Source organism: Trametes versicolor (genome assembly GCF_000271585.1).
Source record: "Trametes versicolor FP-101664 SS1 unplaced genomic scaffold TRAVEscaffold_7, whole genome shotgun sequence".
In the NCBI taxonomy this organism is placed as follows: Eukaryota; Fungi; Basidiomycota; class Agaricomycetes; order Polyporales; family Polyporaceae; genus Trametes; species Trametes versicolor.
Window position 1 is genome coordinate 1,662,224 of NW_007360327.1, and position 24,492 is coordinate 1,686,715.

Below are 24,492 nucleotides of genomic sequence, written 5' to 3' on the forward strand. Positions count from 1 at the left end.
ATACAGGGTGTGCTCACGTACTCAAGCTTCAAGTCTCTTTGGGCTCGCAAGACCGCTGTTGTAGCAGTTCCCTGTGGTCCTCGATATCTCACACTCCGGTCAAGGAGCCAGATTTTCCAAATCTTGGAGGAACTACAGGATCGCTACATCGACGAGGGAGCGCGCGGCCTTAGTAGACATTCTGAGTACTCGCGTATAACGAAGGTAACGCCATGTAAACGGGTGCCAGCGCGGAAACATATAGACAGAATATAACACGATGAAAGCGAGAGCGGACAAGGTGGACGTCGACAACAGTCCTTACTTGCGCGCAGGATATCTTGAAGCAGCATCGGAGATTGCCGAATCACACTGCTTGAAGCAAATCTATCTGCGATTAGCCGCTGCACTCGTACTGCATCTTAGTCTATACACTCTCCTCTCTCCCTCTCCAAATTACCCGCTCTCGCGCGTTGCAAGATGTCTGACTGGGGTATGGACCTCCACCAATGCGATCCCATAACCGCCGCTCACCATGGCAAGGAGTGCAGAAGCGTCCGACGACGATGTGCCCAAGGCCGCCGCCGCACCCGCTGCCCCCGCCCCGAAGAAGCCCGTCCGGAGCAAGTGGGAGGGTGAAGACGAGGAGGACGATGGCCCCGTAGTGCGTTCATCACACACCCTTGACTTTACGGTACACCCGATCTCACCGTGCCTTACCTATCACCGATCAGAGCGACTGGGAGGCAGAGTCCTCGGAGGAGGAGGAAAAGCCAAAGGCGGCGCCCGTCGCGCCCCCGAAGAAGAAGGGCACGCTCAAGCAGAAGCTCGCAGAGAAGGAGGCCGCGAAGGCCGCGCGCGCGGCCGAGGGTGACGACGACGACGAGTACGACTCGGATGCGGTGCTCGACCCGCGCGAGAAGGCGCGCCGCGACAAGGAGCGCGAGCTCGCGGCGGACCTGAACAACGCGGCAGAGCTCTTCGGCTCCGCAGCGCTGGGCGGTGCGTCCCGCTCATCTACCATGCGCACTCTAAATATTAAGCATCCATACGATTCACAGGCACGTCCTCGAAGGAGCTCGACTGGCTGATCTCGGCGCAGCCGCGCACGAAGGAGGACTTCATCGAGTTCTCGGACCGGCTCATCGAAACGATCGTGCGGCGGCACATGGACAAGCCGCTGTACGCGACGTTCCTCGAGCACCACGCCCGCGCGCTCGCGGACCCGCTGCGCGACGTCGAGGTGCGCAAGGTCGCGAGCGCGCTCACCACGCTCTCGAACGAGAAGCAAAAGGAGCAGCGCGACAAGGCGTCCGGCAAGAAGAAGCCCAAGGCTACGGCGAAGCCCGCGCTCGGCGCTGCGAAGCCGTCTAGCAAGTGCGTATCCCTCCGTGGCGGGACTTGTGCGCAGGGAATTGATACTGACATCGGCTTGCTTTGTAGGATCGATACGAAGATATACGACGAAGCCCTGGACGACTTCGGCGACGACAACTTCATGTAGAACATGTCCTTGTGTCATACCCGCACACAGCTGTAGCGTAGCGCATGTTGTAGTCTTACGTCGTAGTCAAACCAAAGATGTATTCTGACCTCCCCACACTTCAGTCCCTTCCAATTGGTGGGCGAGCACTCTTCGGCCGATCATCGTATCTCTGCATACTAGTCAAAACAAGCAGTCTACTGACAACATTGCTACATAAGGATCCTACTCGTCTCCGCCCTCACCGTCATCATCCTCGCCGCTGCTGTCCTCGTCGTCCGTCCCGACGCTGATGACACCACCGCCGGGCTTCTCCTTCAGCACCTTGCCCGCCTGCGCGACCTTGGGCCCGAGCACCTTCCGTGCGTTCTGGTTGGCGCCGACGTCCCAGATCTGGAGCTTGGCTTTTGAGCCCGCGGCCGCGAGCGTGAGCGGGTCGTCTGGCGACCACACGGTCGAGAAGATCTTGCCCTGCAGAACAAACACGTTAACAATTGCATGCAACGTTTCAGTAGGGTAGAGACACGCACCACGCCGAGGTCGCGGGAGGTGACAAGGCTGACTTGGCGCTTGCCGAGGTCCTGGTCCTCCGTGACGTTCCACACCTTGACGATCTTGTCCGTCCCGCCGGTGGCGATGATGCCCCGGACGTGGGGGTTGATGTCGAGTGCCGATACCGCGCCGTCGTGCGCCGAGAGGGTGAACCGCGCGGGCGAGGGCAGGCTCAGGTCCGATGGCAGCGTCCGTGCGTCGAAGTTTAACACGAGACCGTTTTCCAGCGAGACCTAGCGGGCGAACTTCAATCGTTGTGGTCGTAAGGAGTTGTTGAGAAAGTGCTCACGTAGAAACTGTGGGTTTCCCAAGGATCCCACCGTAACGCCTCGACATCCGCGCCGACCACGGCACCCACCCCCGCATCCGGCGCTCTCGAGTCGAACGTCCGTACGGTCCGATCGTAACTACCCGTGAGCAGCACAGTCGGGTCCGCCTGGTTCCACTCCACGGCCTGCACCTTGTCCTTGTGCACGTCGAAGCTCCGGAGCGCACCCTGACCCTCCCCCTCCCCATTGATCGTCGGGTCGCGCGTCAGATCCCACAGCTTCACCGTGCGGTCCGCGCTCGCGCTCGCGAGCAGATTCCGGTGCGTGCGGTTCCACGACAGGCCGAGCACGGCGTCGACGTGGTGCGCGGACGATGCAGCCCGCGCCTTCGTCTTTTTGCGCTTTTTCTTGCCCGTCCCAAGCGGGAGCGGGATGTGCGCGGCGGTCTTGTCCGGGCGGCCGAGCACCATGTCCGGGTACATCGCCTCGACGGTGTCGAGCGACCAGATCTCGATCTCCGGGTCGAGTGTGCCTACGGCGATAAAGTTGCCGAATTGCGCGGGCGTGTCTCCGCGGGCGGCGGGGGAGGAGACGGGCGGGAAGTCGAGCCATTCGAGGCAGAGGGGGAAGGAGGGGAGCATGAGGTCGTGGTGCACGTAGAGGTTCTCTTCGGATTCGTCGTAGACGTAGATCTCGAGCTGCGAGATCTCGTCCTCCGTTTTGGCGACCACGAGGAGGTTGTCGGAGGGGAGGACCTCGAGCTCCTCGCGCTCCTGCTCGTTCTCGTCTTCTTTGAGTGTGATGTAGGGGTCTTCGTCGTTATTCCGGTAGTAAGTTAGGCCCTTGATATTACTGAAGGGTCCCATTCCTAGATGGAGGGTCAGCACTTATTGATTCCCGTGCGACGAGAGGCGAATGCGTGGTCAAGCGATCGCGCAACAATTTTTGGCAACACGCCCCCTCTGCATTGTTGTGAGATGGTCCAGAACTTGTACGCACCTGGCTGGCCATCGTCATTATCATAATCGTCCAAGTTGTACTGGTCAAGTTCGTCCTTGGGTTTCGCTTCCGAAGGTTCTCCGGGCGCGGCATCGTCCATCGGCACGTCTTCATCCATCGCAGCCGCAGCGTCGTCTTCACTTCAAGCTCGTTCACTCAAAACCCCACCCGCCAGTCAGAAACAATGCACTCACTCGACCCATTCGTCGTCCTCATCTGCATCGTCGGCCTCCTCACCCTCGGCGCCCCGTCCCATAGAAATAGCGGCTTTGTGTGCCTGCTCAAGTTCTTTCCGCGCATCTTCGAGCTCGACGCGCGCGAGCGCGCTCACCCGCTCGAGTTCCTGATCATCGAGGGTGTATTTGATCGGGTGTTGGGCCGCGATCCCTCTGCGCACCCTGCACAACATGTTTAGCTAACACTATCTCTCCGGCAGGACGACGCTCACCATGCGACAGACGAGATGAGGTTGCTCATCGAGTAGGAGGAAGGAGGTTGGCGCAACTGGGAGCGCGCGGCGGCAGGAAGGAGCGCAAAATTCAGATCTCAGATCTGTGCGTCCACGTGACCAATGACACGGCGCGCAAGCTTGGCGCGCGCGTCCGGGGAAGGTGTTCCTCTCCTCCTCCTTCCCCACGACCACGGCGTAGAACGGTATGGCTGCTACCAGGTGAGCGAGGAGATTCTTGTTGAAATGCACGGACTGCCTCAATGTTTGGTCTCAAGCCTCAGGACCGAGCTGCTGCGACTTGCTGTCCCGCTCGTGAAGACGCACGGCTTTACTCGCGAAGCACTCGCATGTTCAGCACTACAGCTCCCTGAACCACACAAAGAGCCGCTCTCGGAAGCCGCTGTGACCGCGATTTTTGGAGGCGGCGACGATGCTCGTAGAACGCTCATCAATGCGTGGATGGAGGCTGCTGTGCTCAACATGAGGTCAAAGAGCTCCCCTCCCTCGTTGCTGGAGTTGCTGGAGAGCAGACTGAACTGGAATGAGCCCGTGCTAGAAAAGCTACCTGAGGTGCGGTCTTCAAACTACGTCGTCGCGTACAACTAACATGCGCGATTTCTCAGGCGTTTGCCCTCCTTGCTGCGCCCAAGTTCAGCGGTCTTGTCCTTCTTGACCCGTCAGTTGCTGTGCGGCATAACATCCACATAGCAAACGAAGCGTGCAACCTCGTTGGCTCCAACGACATTGGCGTAAGATGATACTCCCCCTTGGGTCTCGCACTGACATCTCATGGGACACTGGACAGCTTGCCTGGCACCGGAAACGCGCCGCCGCTGCCGTCGCATATGCCTCCGCCGGTACATTCCCCTCTGCTCCAGCCGCTTTCCGTGTCCTTGACTATCCACCCTAGAACTCGTGCAGCTAACTCAGCCTGGATCACCCGACATCCCGTACAAAGTCCTCAAACAGCAGCTTAACAGGTCACAGAGTGCACTCCAGAGCGTTGAAGAGGTCGGACTGTTTGGACAGTATGTAGTACGGAGCTGGGCTGGTATCGGCAAGAGCTTGGGCTTGTGACACAGCTGTCGCGTATGTAGTACGGAGCTGGGCTGGTATCGGCAAGAGCTTGGGCTTGTGACACAGCTGTCGCGTATGTATGGGCTCACTTTTACGAACTTCAATCTGCAGACCTGCATACGCAGTATGCCGTACCAGGTAAGTGAATGGCTTGGAAAGGCTCCAGCATACGGGTAAGCTTCGCGTAGGTCAGGTTTAGCATGATCACATCTCTCTTACTTTCGGTCCCGCTCAATGATATAGCACAGGGCTCAAGAGGATACTCCGAACAACCTTGTGATAGACACCTGCTGGGACCGCTCGCCCACACCGAGAATTAAGCGTCGACCGTACATGGATTTGGTACGTACACGACACGGGCCGCTCGCAATCACGAGAACGGGAGTGCAACTTCGGGCATGTGCAACGCTTGCTTCCGGAAGCACACTGGTCACTACGCTACCCCGCGCGCAGGTAGCTAAGGCACGCTATGACGGTGTATGACCTACCCTCCACATGTTCCGCGACGTCCAGCCTCGTCAAGCACACCCATCATTTTGACGACGATGTTCCGACACGCCTCACCACCTGCACATCTCTCTGCATGATATAAAGGATGACATCTGGCTCGGTTCACTAGGAGCGCACTCACTCCATTCCCAAGGTAACCCGTCATGAACCTCCCAGCGTCTTTCGCAGTGTTTGTCGCTCTCATTCCGTACGCCCTCGCTCAATCCCCGGAGTGGGGTCAGTGTGGCGGCACGGGCTGGACGGGCGCCACGACGTGTGTGTCGGGAACGGTGTGCACAGTCATCAACCCCTACTACTCGCAATGTCTTGCTGGCACTGTAAGCTCACGAAACACATGTGTTCAATCACAAACGTGCGGTATGCTGACCATGATGTAGGCTACGTCGGCGCCCTCTGCTCCCAGCTCCACAGTCACGACTGGCGCGCCCGCCCCGAGCGTCAGCGGTCTCCACACGCTGGCGAAGGCTGCGGGCAAGCTCTACTTTGGCAGCGCAACGGACAACCCTGAGCTGACGGACACCGCCTACGTCGCCAAGCTCAGCGACAACGCCGAGTTCGGCCAGATCACCCCCGGCAACAGCATGAAATGGGTACGTGCGGCGCCTTCCGTTCTCCGTTCTCTGGTCAAACGCTTGAGCTCATGTGCCGCAGGACGCTACGGAGCCGACGCGCGGGACGTTCACCTTCTCGGGCGGGGACGTGGTGGCGAGCCTGGCAGAGAAGAACGGGCAGCTGCTGCGCGGGCACAACTGCGTGTGGTACAACCAGCTCCCGAGCTGGGTTGCGAACGGACAGTTCACGGCGGCGGACCTGACGGACGTGATCACGACGCACTGTGGCACCCTTGTCGGGCACTACAAGGGACAAATGTGAGTGCGGATCTGGCTGCCGGTATATTGTGATACATAATGCTAACGGAAGGGTAGCTGTGCGTATCATATCCCGCTGGCAGATTCGTAGGTAACAACGATACTGACTTGCACCTCAAAGACTCTTGGGATGTGATTAATGGTAAATCACCATGGCCTGGATCCCGCGAGCAATCTGTTTAACGCTTTTGCAGAGCCCTTTAACGACGATGGAACCTGGCGCTCGGATGTATTCTTCAACACCCTCGGCCAATCTTACGTGTCTATCGCGCTCAAGGCTGCGCGCGCCGCAGACCCGAACGCCAAGCTCTACATTAACGACTACAACATCGAGCAAACCGGTGGGTCACCACCCCTGTCATAGCCGCTGCACAACTCTCACACTCACCCTCGTCGATAGGTGCGAAATCGACCGCGATGCTGAACCTGGTGAAGCAGCTGCAAGCGGACGGCGTGCCGATCGACGGCGTCGGCTTCCAGAGCCACTTCATCGTCGGCGAGGTCCCCGGCTCGTTCCAGACCGTCCTCGAGCAGTTCACCGCGCTCGGACTCGAGGTCGCGATCACGGAGCTCGACATCCGCATGACGCTCCCCGCAACGGACGCGCTCCTCGCGCAGCAGCAGAAGGACTACCAGAGTGTGGTGCAGGCGTGCATGAACGTGAAGGGCTGTGTGGGCGTCACGATCTGGGACTGGACGGACAAGGTGCGTGTGCTGGGTTGGGGTGGAGCAGCAGGGGTGCTGACGTGTTTGGGGCAGTACTCCTGGGTGCCGTCGACGTTCTCTGGTCAGGGCGCGGCACTGCCTTGGGACCAGGTAGGTTGTCTTCCGCGTTCAGGGGACAGTCAATTGACACGTTGTGGTTCGTCAGACCTTCAACAAAAAGCCCGCATACAGCGGCATTACGGCGGCACTGGCGTGAGGCCCGAGATCGGGAGATCCTATGCCGTATACATAGCGTTATACATGAGCCATCGATTATGAGCACCACAACCTGCTTGTTTTCCGCTTGCTCCGGCATGTTCACATGGACCCACAACGACTCTCCCATGCTCTCATCGATCCGCCCGCGAAGCCATGAAGGAAGTGCACCAGAAAAGTGTGTGATGCGCCCAATGCTCGTCCCTGAATGCTATCGACATGATAAATCTGTGTAGCCTCACGACGTGCAGCAGTGTGGCTCAACACCCTTCTCGTCTCTTCTGTGCTCCAGACATGACGCCCCGGCCCCTATTGATTGTTGCGGGTATTGGAAATGGAACAGGCCAGTGCTCAGCTGCTTCACATACGAATGAACCCACGCTCACGGTGGACACCTCGCGATGCAGGTACCGGCGCGGCGTCCGCGTAAGTTTATGTGGACATACGTCTCATGCATCGCCCCCTGATAATTAGCCTACAGGCGTGCGTTCTCTGCTGTAGGGTACCGCGTGGCTCTCGTTGCACGCAACGCTGAGCATCTGAACCGCCTCGTCGGAGAGCTCACGGCGTCTGGTCAGGAGGTATGCAGGCCCCCGACACATGCGGCCGATGCTTCCCGACCACTCTAACTTAGAGGCACAGGTTGCTGCGTTCCCCGTCCCTGAGTACACGTACGAGGCAGTCATATCCGTCTTCGACTCGATCATGCAGCATCAGTGGGCCACGAACGAGCCCTCGGAACTCCGGGTCGCACTCTGGAACGTCGGCGTAAACGTCTTCGGCTCCTTCCTTTCCGTGACGGAGAAAGACATCACAGCCTCGCTCGAAGTGCACGTCACTGCAGGCTTCGCCTTCGCCCGCAAGGTGATCCTGGCGTTTAAGGAGAATGCACTAGATGCCCAGGGGTGCAGGGGCACCCTGCTATTTACTGGGGCGACGGCGAGCGTGCGCGGAAATGTGTTCACAAGCGCGTTCGCGGCGGGGAAGTTTGGCATTCGTGCGCTGAGCCAGAGTCTGGCGAAGGAATTTGGAAAGGAGAATATGCATGTGAGCTGGCTCGTTCTATCCCGAAAGACTGCGTGAACCTAATAATGTCAATAGGTTGCACATGTCAGTGCTTACCTAGGGTTCAATGTCTTAACTCGCTCACGGCGGCCGTCGTCGCAAAAGGTAATCATCGACGGAAGTAAGTACTACATTCCACCCGCCCGATTATCCAAATAACGCTCCAAATCTTAGGTATCCTAACCGACCTGTCTGCTTCCCGTCGATCAGGAGAGGCTGGGGAGGCCTGGAAGGCTGATCCAGACGTACGTCTCGATGCAGACAGCATCGCGAAGGCGCGCTTTTACGACACTTGAGGGAGTCCGGTCCCAATTAATCTCGCTGCTTTTGCAGAGCTACCTGTATCTGGTACAGCAGGACCGATCGGCTTGGACCTGGGAACTCGACTGTGAGTGATGCGCTGCGCAGCATGCGTTCTTGACGAATGTTAATATCGTCCTAGTACGTCCTGCACACGAGAAGTGGTAAACAGCGTACGATATACAGAAGCAGTCAAGGGGGCATCGGGTTGGTAAATATCGTATTCAAAGTGTAGCAAATCTACCTGTTCCGTAGCATCCGATCTCTGAAGTCACTCTACCACTCTCCCGAACACCCACTGTACGCGGGAATTGTCTAGAAACGACTCACATGTGACAAGGTCATTGAAACGCTGCGCTGCTAGCCACTTACGAAACAACTCCGTGTCCTCACAGCTAAACAATACAGGCACAATCAACAAGGGGGAGATGTAAAAGTCGGACTCGCTTTTCATTACCGTACAACAAAACTTGTACACATCTAGACCTTTTGAGACCGAAACCCACCCATCTGAGTTCACGCGCTGAGGGCGTTGACGATACCGGTGTACGCGGGCTTCTTGACGAGGTTCTGGTCCCAAGGACATGCTGCACCCTGGCCGGAGAACGTCGAGGGCACCCAAGAGTACTGTACCACAAGAGCGTCAGCTGATATATCCTGTTAGCGCAAGGAGCATGCCTACAGACCTTGTCGGTGAAGTCCCAGAGAGTGGCACCAACACAGCCCTTGACGTTCATGCACGCCTGGATAACCGTCTGGTAGTCCTTCTCCTGCTGCGCGAGGGCGGACTGCGACGCGGGGGTCGTCGTGCGGATGTCGAGCTCCGTGATCGCAACCTCGAGCCCGAGCGCGGTGAACTGCTCGAGGACGGTCTGGAACGACGGGGGCACCTCGCCGACGATGAAGTGGCACTGGAAGCCGACACCGTCGATTGGCACGCCGTCGGCGATGAGCTGCTTGACGAGGTTCAACATCGCGGTCGCCTTGGCGCCTGTAGTGTGTGTGTGTTGTGAGCGGCATCATTTCTTAGAGGTGGATGTTGGAGACTTACCAGTCTGCTCAATGTTGTAGTCGTTGATGTATAGCTTGGCGTTGGGGTCCGCCGCGCGTGCAGCCTTGAGCGCGATGGGGACGTACGACGTGCCGAGCGTGTTGTAGAACACGTCCGAACGCCAGGTACCGTCGTCGTTGAACGGCTCTGCAGATCACTGTCAGAACACTGTACACAGTACACTTTTAAGTCATAGCACTGACCATTGACGACATCCCAAGAGTCTTTTTAACACATTTGTCAGTATGCGTAAAACATCAACAAGTGCGAACGTAGACGTACAACTGCAAGAATGGGGTCAGTATCGAGAGAATAATTGTATAGAAGAGAGTCACGTACACTTGACCCTTGAAGTGGCTGACGAGGGTGCTGCAGTGCGTCTGGATGACGGTCGTGAGGTCTGCGGTGGTGAACTGGCCGTTCGCCACCCAGCTTGGGAGCTGGTTGTACCACACGCAGTTGTGTCCACGGAGCAGCATCCCGTTCGTCTTCGCCAGGTTCGCGATCTGGTCACCGCCCGCGAACGTGAATGTTCCGCGCGTCGGCTCCGTCGCGTCCTACATTGCAACGTTACAACGGTCAGCAAGGAGTGTTGCAGTATACGATGCTGGGCTGGTGCGCACCCATTTCATGCTGTTGGCGGGCGTGATCTGGCCGAACTGGGAGTTGTCGTCGAGGATGGCGGTATACGCAGCGTCAGTGAGCTCGTTGTTGTCCGTCGCCGTGCCAAGGTAGAGCTTGCCAGCCGCCTTCGCGAGCTTGTTAAGGCCGCTGCCAGTCGGCGCGGGCGCGGGCGGCGGGGTCGCGGGGCTCGAGGGCGACACGGGCGTCGTCGTCGGCGCGGGCGCAGCCTACAAACCGTCCACCGGTCAGCATGTCAAACGTCTCGAACATACAGCACCGCCACTCACGGCACCGGGGAGGCACTGGGAGTAGTACGCGTTCATGACCGTGCAGGTGGTGCCCGCCACGCACGTCGTCGCGCCGGTCCAGCCAATGCCGCCGCACTGGCCCCATTCAGCCGCCTGCCCGAGGGCGAACGGGATAATAGCCGCGAGGAGAGTGAAGGTCGTCGAGAGCTGCATCGTGTCCGAGTGTGGCTGCGAGGTCGAGTGCGAGTGTCGCGTCGAGTTTCGCCGAATTGCTGTCGGTTGTCCGATGCCAAGAGGCTCGGCACCACCGCGCTTTATACCCCCTGCGGTCGCCCTGCGGCGGCGCACAGCGCGCGCGGCGGAACATCGTCGATGAAACGGACGGTGCATGCGTCCGCATCTGACAGCGGGCAAAAGCATGCGCTCCCAATTCGAAGCCCAGAATAGCGCCTTCTGAGCAGCCCTCGCTTGACACCTGGCGTCCGTTCCGTGTGGGGGTGGGGGTGCTGGACGCGTAAATCATTTGTTCTCGTGATCGTCTGCTCCTCGGGGCAAGGCGGCGGCGACACAACGACAGTTCCGGCCATATGTCGGGAACAGCAGACTGGCTGCACGGCTCCGCACTGCGTGACCAGGCGGCGCTCGGGGGAATGTGCCGCTGGCAGAGTGCAACGGCGGACGACATGATGCGCTTCGTGCCAAAAATACCTGCTCGGAGGAAGACACATCAGCGGTTGCGGGTCACGACGACGTTCTCCGTATGTTTTCATGCCCAGAATAGGTCAGCCGCAGGCTAAAGGAGAATGAACGAAGCAGCGAGGACGGACGCACCGAAAAGTCGAGAAAAGTCCGACTTGCATGTCGAAGAGCACGCTGGCGAGTCGCGAGGACAGGCCGGGAGGCAAGCGGAAACCTATCCATTGTAGATCGCCCACGAGCCACATATGTAGTATCATCAACATGGTGGGCGTGCGCCTTCAATCGGCGCAACTAATGCTGGAAAAGAAAGGACGACGAAAGGCCGCGCAAAAAGCAATAAAAAGGTGAGGGCAGGGACGCGTGCGATGCATCGTTATGTACACGTGCGGGGTCGTGAATGTGAACATCTAGAACGGTATATGCGGGGAACTTGAATGCGATGGGAAACGAGGGAAGACGAAGAACTAGGGGCGGCGGGGCAGCGCGACGACATGCCGGCCGAGCGAATAAAGGGGGGGTTCCATATGATACGATGGCGTGCGTCTGAGCATGGTGCATGAGGGCAGTCATTATGCGATGAGGGTGCTTGTTACAGTTTACTTCAATGTTGTATCGTCACGGCGGGGCACCGGGTATGTCCAAGCTCAGTCGAGTGTCCGCGTCGCAGTCCAGTGCTGTGTCTACGTTGTTCGCGCAAGCGGGCCCCAGCGTTGCATAACCGGATCGTCTGGCTTAGTGTCAGGGTGGATTTGGACCTTGCCTTCCCAGAGGGCGGCCGAAGACTTGGACGGATCGAACTGCGCTGGGTTGGAGAGACCGCTGGGTGATGAGGGGGCCCAGCCAGCGCCGATCGATGATGCGATGAGAGTCGGAACCATAGTCATAATGGACGGGCTGTAAAAGGTACCGTCAGTCAGACCCCTGCATGGAACGAGACCACACGATGAAACTCACAGTGCGACACGGGACTCAGGGGCAATGGGCGCACTGCGACTCTTCCCGACGTACGAGGAAGCCCGCATGCGTCCGCCACGCACGTGCGAGAACGTGCTTAGGTTGTCGCGGACGAGCCGAATCGCGGAGTTCCACTCGGCTTGCGGTGTGGTCGTCGGAAGCACCTCCGGGTTCGGCATGAGGCGAATCTTGATGAACAACCGCTCGATGGGGCCGTTGGGAATGCAGCGGATGAGAGCACCGAGAGGGATAGAAACGAAACCGAGAGCAACACCGATGCCCCACTCGCGACCGCCGATGCGCGTCACCTGGAAGGCCGCGCCGCCGACGAACACAATGAGAATCTGAATAGCGACCTCTGAAAAGGGGGGTTCGATTAGCAAGACACAACGGGGAGTGAGCGAACAAACAAACCAATCAATGTGATGACCATAAAGTAGTAATTCCTGGTCACGCCCGCGAAGATGTTCAGACGGTTGTCGAGCCTGCGGGAATTGATCGAGTTGAAGATTTGTGCGAACACGAAGATATTGAACACGAGCGTCTGCACGACCGCGTCGTTGTGCTTCTCCAGCGTCGCGTCGCCGCCGTGCGTCAGGCCGAGGATGTTCAGGCCGAGGAAGTGGAAGATGAGGGTGACGATCGTCTGGTACATAGACTGGCCGATGATCTGCTTGTACATGTCGACCGAGAACAGCGGCGCGGTCTTCTTCTCCGGCTTGCGGTCGAGCAGCGCGGGCGACGCGGGATCTGTTGCGAGCGCGAGCGCGGCGAACGTGTCCATGATGATGTTAATCCACAGCAGCTGCACCGCCGAAAGGACGGACGTCTCTGAGGCGGAGGCGACAGCGGATACGAACGTGATGATGACGGCCGTGACGTTCGTCGAGATCTGGAACTGAAGGAACTTGCGCACCGCGTCGTTCACGCAGCGGCCCCACATGATCGCCTTCACGATCGACGCAAAGTTGTCGTCCATGAGGATGATGTCCGACGCCTCCTTCGCGACTTCCGTCCCAGCGATACCCATCGAGAAACCGACGTCGGCGGTCTTGAGCGCGGGACCGTCGTTGGTACCGTCACCGGTAACGCCGACGATCTCGCCAAGCGACCGGAGCGTCTCGACGAGCAACTTCTTGTCCTCGGGCGACGAGCGCGCGAGGACCTGGAGGCGGGGGACGACTTCGAGGAGATCTGCGCGCTCGAGTTGCCTGAAGATGGGGCCCTCCATAATGATGCCCCCCGCGGTGTAAATGCCGCACTGCAGCGCAATCGAACGGGCAGTCAGGACGTTGTCGCCCGTGCACATCTTCACCGTGACACCGGCCCTGTGGCAGTCCGCGACGGCCTCACGGACGCTCGGGCGCAGCGGGTCTTCGATACCGGTGATAGCAATGAGAGTGAGCTCGTGTGCGAGGTCAGCATAGGGAACCTGTGCAGCGTTAGCTCAGATGAACCGGCTGAAACACGAACACGCGCGTACCTCGTCCTCCGACTCGGCCTGTACACCCGCAGGGGGCCACGATTCAAAGTCCCGGTAGCACACAGCAATTGTCCTGAGCGTCTGGTTCGCATAGAAGATGATAGTCCGTGAGATATTGTCGCGCGCGAGATCGTCGAGCTCCAGCGTCTGGACGTCCTTGTCGGCGGAACCCCGCTCGACGACGACGTGCCGAGTGCAGCTCTTCGTGAGGATCTCGCTCGCGCCCTTCAGGTAGAGGCGGGCTCGGCCCCCGGGAAGGCGGACGACGACACCCATCGCCTTCCGCTCGCTCGAGAAGGGGATCATCTGCACAATCTCCGCGGCCTCGCGAGTCTTCTTGTAGTCCGCCCAGCCGTTCTCCTTCGCAAAGTTCAGAAGCGCAGTCTCGGTTTTGCTTCCGACGAACACTTGCTTCCCAGACTCCGGGTCGACGTCCTCGAATGCAGTCGAGTTGAGCGCGATCGCCTCGTTGAACAAGTCACGGAGCGCCGGCGAGAGCGTGTCAGTGAGCTGCTCCTGATCGATCGAGAAGTCCTGCGCGTGCTTGCGCGCGCCAGAGTCCCTCACGCCCGGCTCCTCGCCCGCGTTCGTGCGCTCCTTGTTGTCCTCGAGCCGGTGCACGAACTTGCAGTGGATGCCGACGGAGCCCGCGACGACGGTCATGACGTTCTGCGTGAGCGTACCCGTCTTGTCCGTACAGATAGTAGACGCGTTCGCCATGGTCTCGCAGGACCCCAGCACGCGGACGAGGAGGTTCTCCTTCGTCATGCGCTTCGTGGCAAATGCGAGGGCGAGCGTGACCGCGAGCGGCAAACCTAGCGGGGAGATTGTCAATTAGACGGACGGCCACCACGCGTGTCAAACGAGGGTACGAACCTTCTGGCACGGCCACGACAATGAGGGTGACAGAGATGATGAGAATGTCGACGAACGCCATGCCCCACTGGCTAGCCGTCCGCTGGGGGTTGTGCGTACCCAATTGGACGAAGAACCTGATCATGAGGGCAGTGAACAAGATAAGGCCGGCTGCGCTACCAAGCGTCGCGATCAGTTCAGCGAGATGGTTCAGCTTGATCTGGAGAGGGGTGTTTTCGGTATCTCCCCGCAATGCTGAGTGTTTCGGAATGTTAGAGGGGCATTACGGGAACGGGAAAGCGGAAATGCAGAGGACATACCCATCATGATCCGACCGTTGAAGCTCTTGGTTCCGACCGCAATAACCACATAGCTGCCATATCCCTCCAGAACTTTGCTGCCACTGATGAGGAAGCAGTCGGTGTGCTTCAGACCTTCCCCTCCGTTGGCTCCTTCACCCTTGAGGCAGTCTTCGTACGACATCTTCTTAATTGCATCGGACTCTCCCGTCGCGCCAGATTCGTCGCACTTGACGTTGTGCCCAGAAAGGAAGACTCCATCGCAGGGAACGATCTCGCCAGGTTCTACCAGAGCGACGTCGCCGACGACCACCTCCTTGATGTCGATGATCATCTCGACGCCGTCACGGATGACCTTGACGCCACGCTCCTCCTTCTTCTCATTCAAAACCTGGAACTGACGTTCCTTCTGCCAGTCATTGATAGACCCGACCATGACCTGTAGTACCAGTGAGGAACGCATAGGAATCTGGTAGCACGGAGACACGTACGACAATGATGATGGCGACCATAATGGCAACACCTTCAACCCAGTCTACCGGGGGTTCACCATCGGTCCTCGGCTGCCCGAAATCCTCGAAGAAGCCAAGAGCGAGGGAAACGACTGCGGCGATGGAAAGGAGGACCTGTTCACACCCGTTCTATGAGCGAAGTACTGCGGTTCGACGCTCGAACCACTCACCAGAACTTTATCCTTGAGAGCAAGCCACATAAGCTGAAGCAACGACTTCGTCTTACGGGTGGGAAGCGTATTATCACCAAACACGCGTCGCCGCTCCTGCAGATCCGCATCGTAAGTGGGACCGTCCTCCGCATCGTCGTCCTCGGGGCCAGGCGCGTCTAGCGGCGCGCCACCGCCGTCCTCACCGCCTGGACCGGTGAGGACCAGCTTGGGCACGTCGCTAGCAACCGTCTCAGGTTGACGGTCATGACGCTGCGACGCGCCCTGCCCTGCACCAGGTTCATCTCCCGCGCCAGGTCGGCCATCTTTGTCCGCATGAGGCACAAACGACGCGTGATGAGACGCGTCCGTTGCCTTCGCGAGAGCCTTCCTGCTGAGACCGTGTTTCCTGTGCGTCCCCAGCGCCTTCAACAGCCCGCGAACGCCACCCATATCCCGCAGCGCGTCCAAGCTCTTCGGGTCCACGAGCGACGCGAGCAAGTACGGCTTGACCGGGAACGACCCTGCATCGATCTCTTCGTCTTGGGTAAGGTCTACCGCAGGACGGGGCTCGTGCTCTTCCTCTTCCCCCGCGTCCGCGCCCTTCCCTGAATGGGTGTCATCGTCGCCCTTAGACCGACTCATCGAGCGCGAACGCAAGGTCTTGCCGTCCACGTCAGACGCACCGTCATAGTGTGTTTGGGTCGGGGACATGATCGTGCTCGCGTCGCCGCCGGTGTGTTGCGGCGTCAGCGGCTGCAGCGTGATGCTGTGCGAGTCGGGCTCCGTGCCCTCTGCGCTGCCGTCCATGGAACTCGCGATGCTGCCCTTCCGCCTGTGCTGGTGCCCGTACGTGGGGCTCAGGAGGTTCAGTGACGACATACCGCTCTTCTCCTCGGGCTTGTTGTCGCGCAGAGCGAGCGTGGTGGACGCGAAATGGACCGAGCTCTGGGTGGAGAGCGTCGGTGACGGGGGGACGTGGGTCTCCGTGGAGCTGACGAAGCTCGGAGACGGTGAGCCTGGGGACAAAGACGGCGTGAGTGTATGCGCGTCGAGGGGTGTCCGAGAATTGGGGACGGTAAGGGGCGACAGGTGAGAAGCCGAGGGGTGCGATGCAGAGGACCCAGTCCCAGTTTCAGGGGGAGACAAAGACCCGTCTGGCCGGTCGTCATGAGCTTCGTGTAAATTGGGCGTAGACGAGAGGTCGGTGGTAACGATGGACGGGATGTCGGGCTTGCTGTCGGAGCTCGCCATGGTCGATGAAGCGGTCGTTATTGCGGGAGAGATGGTGGTTGGGTCGAGAGGGGCGCAGGGGCGGAAGGTGTGAAAGTATGCGCGACAAGGGGAGGGGCAGTAGACATGAACGAAAGCGCAAGCAGTTGGTTTTATGCCAGGCGCGGAGTGGAAGTCTCAATGGAAAGCGCACACAGCCTCGCGAAGCTTGGCGCCGGTCGTGTCGTAATCCCAAAATACTAACCGGGCTATCCCATGCTATCCCTCGCTCCATCCCGCCTTATGCCCAGACTTTTTTAATCTTATCCGCCCCCTTGTGCTCAACGCACGGCCTCCACGCCTCGGTCAATGTCGCATCCCGCAGCCCCCCGTCCATAGTCTCCCCGACTGCACCCAGGGCCCTCCGCACCGAGGGTACTGCCGCTCGAGAAGCCTTATAGCGCTTCGTATGCAGTACTTGTTGTATACTGAACAAACAGAACTCACAATTAGCTTTGTTGCCCTCAGCCACAGCCGTCAGTATTATCTCCGTGCGCAGCCATGGACGTCTTGGCCGTCGCAGCCTTTCCCCTGAGTAATATTTGCTTAGCATGCCCACCCCAGGAACCAGGCGAGTGTCTCCGTTGATTCACGCGATGAGCAGTGCACACCTCGCTTAAACCACCTCTATCGCCCTCGAGGATCCTCGTCCTCTATCGCAGAGAGTGCATGCTTGTCGTGAGACCCTAAGCACGATCGTCGCCCGACTCGTCGTGCTTGGCACGGCGCGCCCTGTCTCGGCCTTCTGTCGGTAGCCAAGCTGTGCAGTCTCGCGGTACATACGTTCAACGCGACAACAACTAAACAGACTGCTGCTGTATCTGGTCGAACCCTATATAATCCTGTCAGTGTCAGTATCTGTGTCTGTGTTTGTGTGCAATCTAGCCATCCTGATGCATCCCAGGTTCCCGATCTAAAATCTTCGTGCAGTGCGGCCCCCTGTTCATTTCGATGATAATCATCCGAGGATGCAATCTCCATTCTACTTATATTCCCGCGCGCCGAGCCATGAAACGCGTGTTTTAAAAGAACCCACTATCCGGCGAACCTGCACAAAAGCTGCGTGGCAGCGACGCGATCGAAGCCGTCCCACGCTCCTTTAGTGTGCACGTTTTGGTGTGCGTGGCCCCGCGGACCCGGGCTTCGCGGGTGCGACACTACAGCAGCGTATCTGATAGGTCTGGTACGCTTCCGTGTCCTCAAAATTCCAGATATCGATGACTCTAGTAACCTTCGGGCCGGGATCAATATCAAAGTTTTCCGAAGGTAAGTTCCCGAGTACACTGTTCCCTCTCCCCCGGCTTGATCTTGGTTCCTGTCCAGCCACTAGCAGCTCTTCAACTTCCGCGGCACGCAGCATCGCAAACCCAACACGACTGTAGACATCTGATGTACTGCGCAAAGCTTCAGCGCCGCTAATGCTCATAATGGCGTGCTGTACTTGGGTCACCGCAGCACTCTCAGGGAGCACATCTCTCGTGAGACGTTATTGGTGCATTGGGCAGTCCACGGATAGTCACCTTCTCCATCGTCCTGACGCATGGGGTTCGCTCCCAAGGTGTATATTAGCTACCTGTAGTGAGTCTCCCTCATCCCGAATAATCGGACCCTAGGACGCTCACCATCTTCTCATCTGTATCAGGAACGCGCGCGCCGACAACTACGGTATAGCAGTGAACGTGTAATTCGTCTCAATGGCACAGTCCACCCGGCGGTCTATCAGTGTCCCACAGGACACCCCTACCGTCACGGTATTCCGATTCGAACGGCTCGCTCCAGTGCGACCCAGCCGCTCGCCGACTAGGACTCCCACAGGATTCCCGCTCTTTAGACTCCCACATCCACACTTGCCCGCTACCACAGCACAGCCCGGGCGCAAATCCCGCACCTTCATTATGAAACATTCGTCATGTGCCCCCCGGCTAGTATCTCGCTAAAGCGAGAGATGAGTAATGTTCCTGCAAGAACACTCGCGGCGGGCTTCGACGTTCGCATGCGAGGTCCCTCGATGCTTCCTGTGACATCACCGCGCGACCCCCCGCCATCTGCCACGGCGCTGATATCGCCCATCGCCCGCGGCCCACACATACACGCACGGAACCGCATTATGGACTCACGCCGCCCACGGCGGCGGTGCCCATGTACATGATGACTCCGATCGAGCCCTGGCAGCGGTGCTGGCACACTCCGCTCGCACCTCGGGACCCAACGTATTGGGCTGCGCGCTCAGGCTTGTATTTGCTTTCGTACGGCACCCTGCACGTGTATGTGGGTTTGGACAGAACTTCTCGGGCGCAAATAGCTAATTGTGGAGACGACAGGCAACAGACGGCTGCATGGTGCTGCTACGCGACGGTGTGCCCAGGGGGGTGCATCCACTCGATACGCAGCGCTCCGCGCGTGAGGGCGGCAGACCCGCAGGCCTGGTTCTAGCGCACCGACCCTGCGAGCACGCGCATTCCGCCCGAACGGAGTGTATAGCCTCGGGAAATGGTCCTGCGCATATTCAAGCTGCGCAGGGACAGTATAGAGACCCTGCGGCACGAGCTTGGATGTGCAGGGTGTCGATCAATTGCTCTAAGATGACTCCAGGGCACTCCGCGGCCAGTATCCATGCTTTGACGGGAGCGGCGCGGAAGACCGAGCAGCACCGACACCGACATGGCGTGTCGTAGGGTCTGCGCGAAGGTCAGCAGGTACGCGCAAAGGAGGTCATTGTCCCCCCAGAATGCTCTGCAATTGCGCCTGCTGTACGCAGGCGATTCCTCGGCATGATAGCATTGCAGCCTCAGGCCTCATGTCCTTTACGTCTGTCCAATAATCGCCTATTTCTGCAGACACATTTCCTGAATATTGCGATCGGCTCAGAATGCAAGGAGCATGTTAACGATGGTTCGATGGCACGTACAATGCAGTCGTACTGTACCCGGGCGCCGACTCGGAAGCGCTATACTCTTTCCTGTCCAGCGCCGCCTCCCGCCTAGACGGCGGTTCCGACTCTTGGGTATTGTGCTGACTGTCATCCGTAGTTCATCGATGCATCCCCGCGTATAGCAATGCATGCCCGGGTGACCACAGCGGCACCAGAAGGGTAGGCCCATTTATCTTCTCTCGAGGACGGTGACAGAATCCTAAAATCACGTAGGCCCGAGAACATCGTCGAGAGCCCTCGCCGAGCAGCGACGCGTCCTCCTGCCGCAGAATGTTGCCATGATAGCACAGGTCATGGGGTCACGGATGGCCGTCGAGCGTGAAAGCGAAGGTTGCAAGCCACTGCGGAAGGCCCGCAGCACTGCAGAGGCCTGTACAGCACACCATTGCATGAGAAATCATGCTGAGAAGGTGAGCGCCTCGAAACTCACGCTTATGGAGCTCAATATCTCTTAAGCACCCGATTTGTCGTTGGCGGTGAAGAGGGAAGCAGAGGAAGGCCGCCTCTTGCGCTTTCCCGACCAGCGGAAGTGCTGCATACGATGCGGCGTCAGTGCGGAGGGTTTGCCATCGAATGTTCAGAGGCGGTGTCCACAGGGGTGCGGGGTGCGGACCTTGGAAGGTTCGGTGGACCTAAGCTTGAAGGGTATGAACCAACACCACGATGAGCGGGTCATGTTCCCGCCTGACTGCGGAATCTCATCCACACTCACCGCTACGCCGTCGCTTACTCGAGATCTACAGTGCATTGCTGCGGCACAACCACAAGCCCTGTATGCTGGTGTACTTGGTACAGGGCTAGCACGGAGCTTGGCAAGGGCCACGTCCTCCGCCGCGCGCAATCACAAGCTCGCTCGGCCTGCATCGTGAAATTTCTCGTGCAAGAATCGAGCATAGCCCGCTCATTTTTCGATACAAGTTTTACTGTTCACAGCATATCAGCCACTGCACGCGGAAATGGCAGATATTAGAACGTACCACAAGGCACACCGTCCCTCGGAAGAACCGCAAGAATCCATAAAATTTTGCCACTCACGCGCAAAATAACGCATGCTAGACTGCTCAGGGCGCATCCAGCCTGCTGTGGCTCTGCACCCCGCCGACACGTCCGCGCGGGCCACGTACGCATCCGCCACTCACGAGTCTTGCAATCGGCACGGACCTGTGGCGAATCCCCCGTCGGGCCTGCAGAGAACACGAGGCACCGCTGCCGAGTTCCGCCCCCACTCGACTCCGAGGTGGCTCTTACACCGCCTCGTGGGGCCTCCTCGAGCTCAATGTACGCGGTCGAGTTTGCAGGCCGAGCAGCGATGCGGCGTCCACAGACGCAAGCCTGAGCAGTCCTAAGCAGCAGCACTCTGGGGATGGGGCACTCGCGAGCCAGCCGCTGCAGCCCGCGAGAGTCAGTCAGCGGGGCACGGGCCACGGGCGACTACGCGCGAGGCGGTGTATGAGAAGCTTCTTCGGGTTCTGACGATCCGACGTTGACTCACGCCGACTAGCCAGCACAATCTTCTCATGTGCCAGACCGGTCCGGCTCTTCACAGGGAGCGCGGGTGCCCCCTCGCGCCCTCGTACGAACGGGACGCAGGACGGTATACGGGCGGAGGATGGCTGGAAGACGGTGAACCCTCGATGGGATTTTTGCGACGCGTTCTAGGGGAGCTGCACAGCCTCGATAGCCGGCAAGATCCCAGATCAGCCGTGCGTCCCGATAAAGCAGGCGACGTCGTTCAAAGAGGGCTTCCGAACCACAATTGGCGCTCTGACAATTGACTGCCAATTTGAATATCCACGCAGGCATACAGACTGTTCCGATGTCCTCGTAATGGTGGAAAGGTTGGCGATATAACAGGCACCTCAGTTATCTCAGTTGTCTGAACAAGACGCCAGGTAACCAAGGACATCCAGTTGACGCTAGGACGGCGCTGCCACCTGTCTGGCCACCCGTTCCCATGTCAGCTGTTACGTTAATACACGTTGTCCAGCATGCCCCCGGTTCACAATAGTAGCCGATATTTACTGCGCAATGCAACGCATCAGATAAACGCACCCTCGAGGTAGAGAAATTAGTAAATACGTTCCCTAAACACCGCGGTTTCAGAGGCAGTACATCAAGACATGCACGAACCGACCTGATACACGTTCCTACACGCCCAAATGGAAGTCTCAAGGGGAGCCAAAGCGCCGCGCAGAGCCGCCGTACGAGCCGTTCTCGAGCCACCGGCACGCCCGTCGACCCACATACACGACACACTGCATCCTATCCCCGGTCCACCACGCCTACATATCGCCCAGGGACGGCTCCTCCATCAAATCCTTCAGGGGATCGTCGAAATGGGGTGCGAGCTTTTCCTCCGTCGGCTCCATAGGAGGCATGTCCGCGAGACTGGGCGCAGGCTTGAGTGCGGTCGCCTCCCAGCCGCTCTTCCAGGAGGCAATGCCCGCAACGAGCCCGCAGATGTCCAGCCACACCTATCAGGGAAGGGAACACGACGTGAGTATTTATGTCACTGAGGGGTTGCGGCCGCAGCAGGTCCACTATGCTACGTTCCCAGTCAACTGCCACTTTGCGGCGTTAGCAGCCATGGGGACGGCTAGTTTACTCTCGAAGGCGTGCAGGGGCTGTGAGCGGGAACGGAGCGGCACACGTACCTCGTTCTCGAAAATGCCCTTTTCGGTTGACCTACAGGATTTCGTGTTAGCATGGAAATCGTATAAACCGAGTATGCCCATCCAGAACCGCAGCCTAGACGTGAGCCTCGTGCCCGGATGTACTAGGCAATGACAGCACCCAAGGAGACCACGAGCTATCGCTTCCGTGAAATATCAAGTTCCGGAAAGATATGGTGGGCAACGTGAGTTCCCTCAACCCTCGACCCAGGGAATTCACCTCAACCCGTGATCCCCGTGGAACCTCCATAGTCGAAATCTTCCGCTGAGAAGTTACTGGGAGGAGCCATCCGATAGCTAGTCATGAAAAGCCCCCGCTCAATGCGAGCGAGGCAGCGTCACGTGGGCGCACAGCCTCGTCAAAACTGCACCACGATGTCGTCGGAAAGCCAGCACCATCGTTTTCCCATAGGAAGACAAAGGGACACCTTCTTCTGCGAAGCGATGTACTGCCTCCACCTGTAGGGGCAGAAGAGGTGTGCTTCTGGGCGCCCCGAGGGGCGCTAACAGCGAGAGCAGCAGAGCGGCCGAGACGGCAGCTTCTCAAGATAGCTACACCTGGTCACGGGTACAGGCACGATACCCCGCGAAAGCTCGCGAGGGTCATCGATGACAACGTGTACGTACCAGTGGAGGGTCTGCGGCAGATAAGCCAAGTTGACGATGAGCTCGCTCGTGAGCGCCTTCTTGCGCTGCTTGAGCTCCGCCTTCTCCGCGGCAGACGCGCCGGTCTGTGCGAGGCGTCAGTATGCACGGGCCCACACGACGAGCACGCAGGTGGGCGAGGAAAACCTACCTTGGTCTTCGCGAGGGTGCGTGCCCGCACACGGAGGAGCTTTTCGTCCTCGCGCAAGTGGGCGAGCTGCAGGAAGACATAGGCGGCCCAGAAGCGAGTCGACCACAGGCCGAGCGTGCCGAGCTGGAGAGGGATGTGCTTCGTGCTAGGGCGCGTCCGGATGAAGGGGACGAAAGCGGTGAGAGAGGGGAGGGTGATCTTGTCGGGGATGATGTCGTGCGACAGCAGGTAGTAGAGGTGCTCTAGGGGATAGTACCCGAGCATAGACCAGCCCTGTAGGCGCTCGATGGTACGCAGCTTGCGCGTAGGCGACGGGCTGCGCTCCAGAGTAGTCATCCACTGGTAAATGGGGAGAAGGCCTAATAGAAAATTACGAAGCATACGTCGCGTTTCGAAGTCAGCTTATAGCGGAATAGTCATTGAAGGGTGTCACCTACCCCACAGTCTGAAAAGCATCCTGGCATCACTAATGATGCTACCAAGTTTCCCGAGCCTATCGGCCGACGGGCTAACGGGTGCCTTTCGCAGCCCCGCACCGTGCTGCAGACGGGCGCGCCATTTCAAGAACGGCACCAAGAGCTTGACAGTGTATTGAACAAGCTAGAGGCGCGCGTGTTTAGCACATCATAAGGCATGCCAGCTGCCTTGACAAACCATAAAGAACTTGCTAATCGTCGACCGTCAATCAGTAAACTGTCATACATAGCATCACCAGATAAGATTAACTCACTCGCTGCCGCTCCAGGTGCTCAGGAACCTGACGAGGTGGTCCAAAGTCTCCGACCTCGGCAGGAACGCAAACGCGCCCAGCGTCAGATCCTCCAAACGTGCGAGAGTGAGCGGTTTCGACATGTTCCCCTTGGTCAGTATATGCACACGGTTGTGGTCGAGAGACACGAATGAGTGCGCGTTGTCGCAAGCGCGTCCGACGACGTCAAAGCCGGGCGAAATCCGACGCCACCCCCACCGGCAACCTGCTGCCCGACGCGTCGGGGAGGTCCGTGCGGGCTGGGAAACCGTTACGTAAGCACGTGGTACTATAAGTTTGCGCCGCGCGCGTCTGCGATCCTCAGAACAAATCCATGAGGACACAAAAGTTCGGGCTCGGGGTTTCTTCCGTCTCCTTGTCCGCGTTCCAGTCCACTAGAACGACTCTCGGTGTTCTTTGCACTTCGCGACTTCTCCGTTTTGACTGGTTTCTGCTGTCGAGGAGGCATCGCTTCGGCTGGCGCTCATGATGCGACGGGATGGAACTGGAAGGGGATTTTGTGGTGTGGAGGGTATCGTACATTTCTTGTATATTTTCTGCTTTGCAATGAAGAACTCGTTCCCCATCATGTTTTGCTGAGTGCGAGGATGGATCCGTTGCCTGTGAAACAAGATTTGTCCAGCGCATGTGTCTTCCCTATGGTTTTGAAGGAAAACCATAGCGAACTCTCGCCGAGCTTGTTCCGGCTCACTGACCTCATTG

General features: G+C 58.6%; 8 protein-coding genes across 8 annotated transcripts; 4 read left to right on the forward strand and 4 right to left on the reverse strand.

Annotated features, from left to right (window-relative positions):
• The first annotated feature begins 395 nt into the window (after positions 1–395).
• TRAVEDRAFT_169635 (translation initiation factor eIF3 subunit) lies at positions 396–1,578 on the forward strand. Its single transcript, XM_008041587.1, has 5 exons — positions 396–472; positions 531–643; positions 714–981; positions 1,041–1,356; positions 1,423–1,578. Exons 1-5 carry the CDS (start codon positions 460–462, stop codon positions 1,481–1,483), a joined length of 771 nt encoding a protein of 256 aa, XP_008039778.1. The 5' UTR covers positions 396–459; the 3' UTR covers positions 1,484–1,578.
• Positions 1,579–1,603: 25 nt separating this feature from the next.
• Positions 1,604–3,759, reverse strand: TRAVEDRAFT_169637 (WD40 repeat-like protein; the record flags this gene model as incomplete). Its single annotated transcript, XM_008041588.1, has 6 exons — positions 1,604–1,933; positions 1,993–2,247; positions 2,304–3,151; positions 3,283–3,422; positions 3,477–3,680; positions 3,731–3,759. 6 exons carry the CDS (start codon positions 3,757–3,759, stop codon positions 1,688–1,690), a joined length of 1,722 nt encoding a protein of 573 aa, XP_008039779.1. The 3' UTR covers positions 1,604–1,687.
• A 165-nt stretch (positions 3,760–3,924) lies between these two features.
• On the forward strand, positions 3,925–4,895 carry TRAVEDRAFT_169640 (uncharacterized protein). Its single transcript, XM_008041589.1, has 5 exons — positions 3,925–3,952; positions 4,009–4,303; positions 4,357–4,482; positions 4,539–4,590; positions 4,644–4,895. The coding sequence occupies exons 1-5, from the start codon at positions 3,939–3,941 to the stop codon at positions 4,808–4,810; spliced, it is 654 nt and encodes a 217-aa protein (XP_008039780.1). The 5' UTR covers positions 3,925–3,938; the 3' UTR covers positions 4,811–4,895.
• A 541-nt stretch (positions 4,896–5,436) lies between these two features.
• Positions 5,437–7,198, forward strand: TRAVEDRAFT_29696 (uncharacterized protein). The gene is made up of 8 exons (XM_008040969.1): positions 5,437–5,637; positions 5,698–5,910; positions 5,972–6,191; positions 6,311–6,331; positions 6,384–6,530; positions 6,590–6,894; positions 6,949–7,005; positions 7,061–7,198. Exons 1-8 carry the CDS (start codon positions 5,464–5,466, stop codon positions 7,109–7,111), a joined length of 1,188 nt encoding a protein of 395 aa, XP_008039160.1. The 5' UTR covers positions 5,437–5,463; the 3' UTR covers positions 7,112–7,198.
• A 206-nt stretch (positions 7,199–7,404) lies between these two features.
• TRAVEDRAFT_38101 (NAD-P-binding protein) lies at positions 7,405–8,643 on the forward strand (the record flags this gene model as incomplete). Its single annotated transcript, XM_008041034.1, has 8 exons — positions 7,405–7,453; positions 7,518–7,536; positions 7,592–7,683; positions 7,745–8,157; positions 8,281–8,296; positions 8,350–8,450; positions 8,509–8,563; positions 8,618–8,643. 8 exons carry the CDS (start codon positions 7,405–7,407, stop codon positions 8,641–8,643), a joined length of 771 nt encoding a protein of 256 aa, XP_008039225.1.
• A 348-nt stretch (positions 8,644–8,991) lies between these two features.
• On the reverse strand, positions 8,992–10,611 carry TRAVEDRAFT_38102 (endo-1,4-beta-xylanase C precursor; the record flags this gene model as incomplete). The annotated part of the gene is made up of 8 exons (XM_008041035.1): positions 8,992–9,102; positions 9,162–9,466; positions 9,527–9,673; positions 9,730–9,750; positions 9,809–9,810; positions 9,866–10,083; positions 10,150–10,377; positions 10,438–10,611. 8 exons carry the CDS (start codon positions 10,609–10,611, stop codon positions 8,992–8,994), a joined length of 1,206 nt encoding a protein of 401 aa, XP_008039226.1.
• Positions 10,612–11,777: 1,166 nt separating this feature from the next.
• TRAVEDRAFT_126149 (calcium-translocating P-type ATPase) lies at positions 11,778–16,159 on the reverse strand (the record flags this gene model as incomplete). Its single annotated transcript, XM_008041590.1, has 8 exons — positions 11,778–11,991; positions 12,052–12,409; positions 12,466–13,483; positions 13,535–14,349; positions 14,411–14,644; positions 14,710–15,127; positions 15,180–15,314; positions 15,371–16,159. 8 exons carry the CDS (start codon positions 16,157–16,159, stop codon positions 11,778–11,780), a joined length of 3,981 nt encoding a protein of 1,326 aa, XP_008039781.1.
• A 5,429-nt stretch (positions 16,160–21,588) lies between these two features.
• TRAVEDRAFT_150287 (uncharacterized protein) lies at positions 21,589–23,929 on the reverse strand. The gene is made up of 7 exons (XM_008041591.1): positions 23,752–23,929; positions 23,676–23,688; positions 23,459–23,621; positions 23,022–23,380; positions 22,853–22,956; positions 22,208–22,238; positions 21,589–22,027 (listed from the first exon to the last, which is right to left on the reverse strand). Exons 1-7 carry the CDS (start codon positions 23,871–23,873, stop codon positions 21,836–21,838), a joined length of 984 nt encoding a protein of 327 aa, XP_008039782.1. The 5' UTR covers positions 23,874–23,929; the 3' UTR covers positions 21,589–21,835.
• Between the last annotated feature and the right edge of the window lie 563 nt (positions 23,930–24,492).

Bases quoted from the DNA above. Each gene is read 5' to 3' on its own strand.
- TRAVEDRAFT_169640 (XM_008041589.1), top strand. The intron at 4,304-4,356 runs GTGCGGTCTTCA...GCGATTTCTCAG, and splicing joins TGCTAGAAAAGCTACCTGAG to GCGTTTGCCCTCCTTGCTGC. The intron at 4,591-4,643 runs GTACATTCCCCT...TATCCACCCTAG, and splicing joins CGTCGCATATGCCTCCGCCG to AACTCGTGCAGCTAACTCAG.
- TRAVEDRAFT_169635 (XM_008041587.1), top strand. The intron at 644-713 runs GTGCGTTCATCA...ATCACCGATCAG, and splicing joins AGGAGGACGATGGCCCCGTA to AGCGACTGGGAGGCAGAGTC. The intron at 1,357-1,422 runs GTGCGTATCCCT...CTTGCTTTGTAG, and splicing joins GCTGCGAAGCCGTCTAGCAA to GATCGATACGAAGATATACG.
- TRAVEDRAFT_150287 (XM_008041591.1), bottom strand. From the start codon at position 23,873: ATGTCGAAACCGCTCACTCTCGCACGTTTGGAGGATCTGACGCTGGGC. The intron at 23,381-23,458 runs GTAGGTGACACC...ATTTTCTATTAG, and splicing joins GATGCTTTTCAGACTGTGGG to GCCTTCTCCCCATTTACCAG. The intron at 22,028-22,207 runs GTACGTGTGCCG...CTTCCCTGATAG, and splicing joins AGGGCATTTTCGAGAACGAG to GTGTGGCTGGACATCTGCGG.
- TRAVEDRAFT_29696 (XM_008040969.1), top strand. From the start codon at position 5,464: ATGAACCTCCCAGCGTCTTTCGCAGTGTTTGTCGCTCTCATTCCGTAC. The intron at 5,638-5,697 runs GTAAGCTCACGA...ACCATGATGTAG, and splicing joins CGCAATGTCTTGCTGGCACT to GCTACGTCGGCGCCCTCTGC. The intron at 6,192-6,310 runs GAGTGCGGATCT...TGCACCTCAAAG, and splicing joins GCACTACAAGGGACAAATGT to ACTCTTGGGATGTGATTAAT.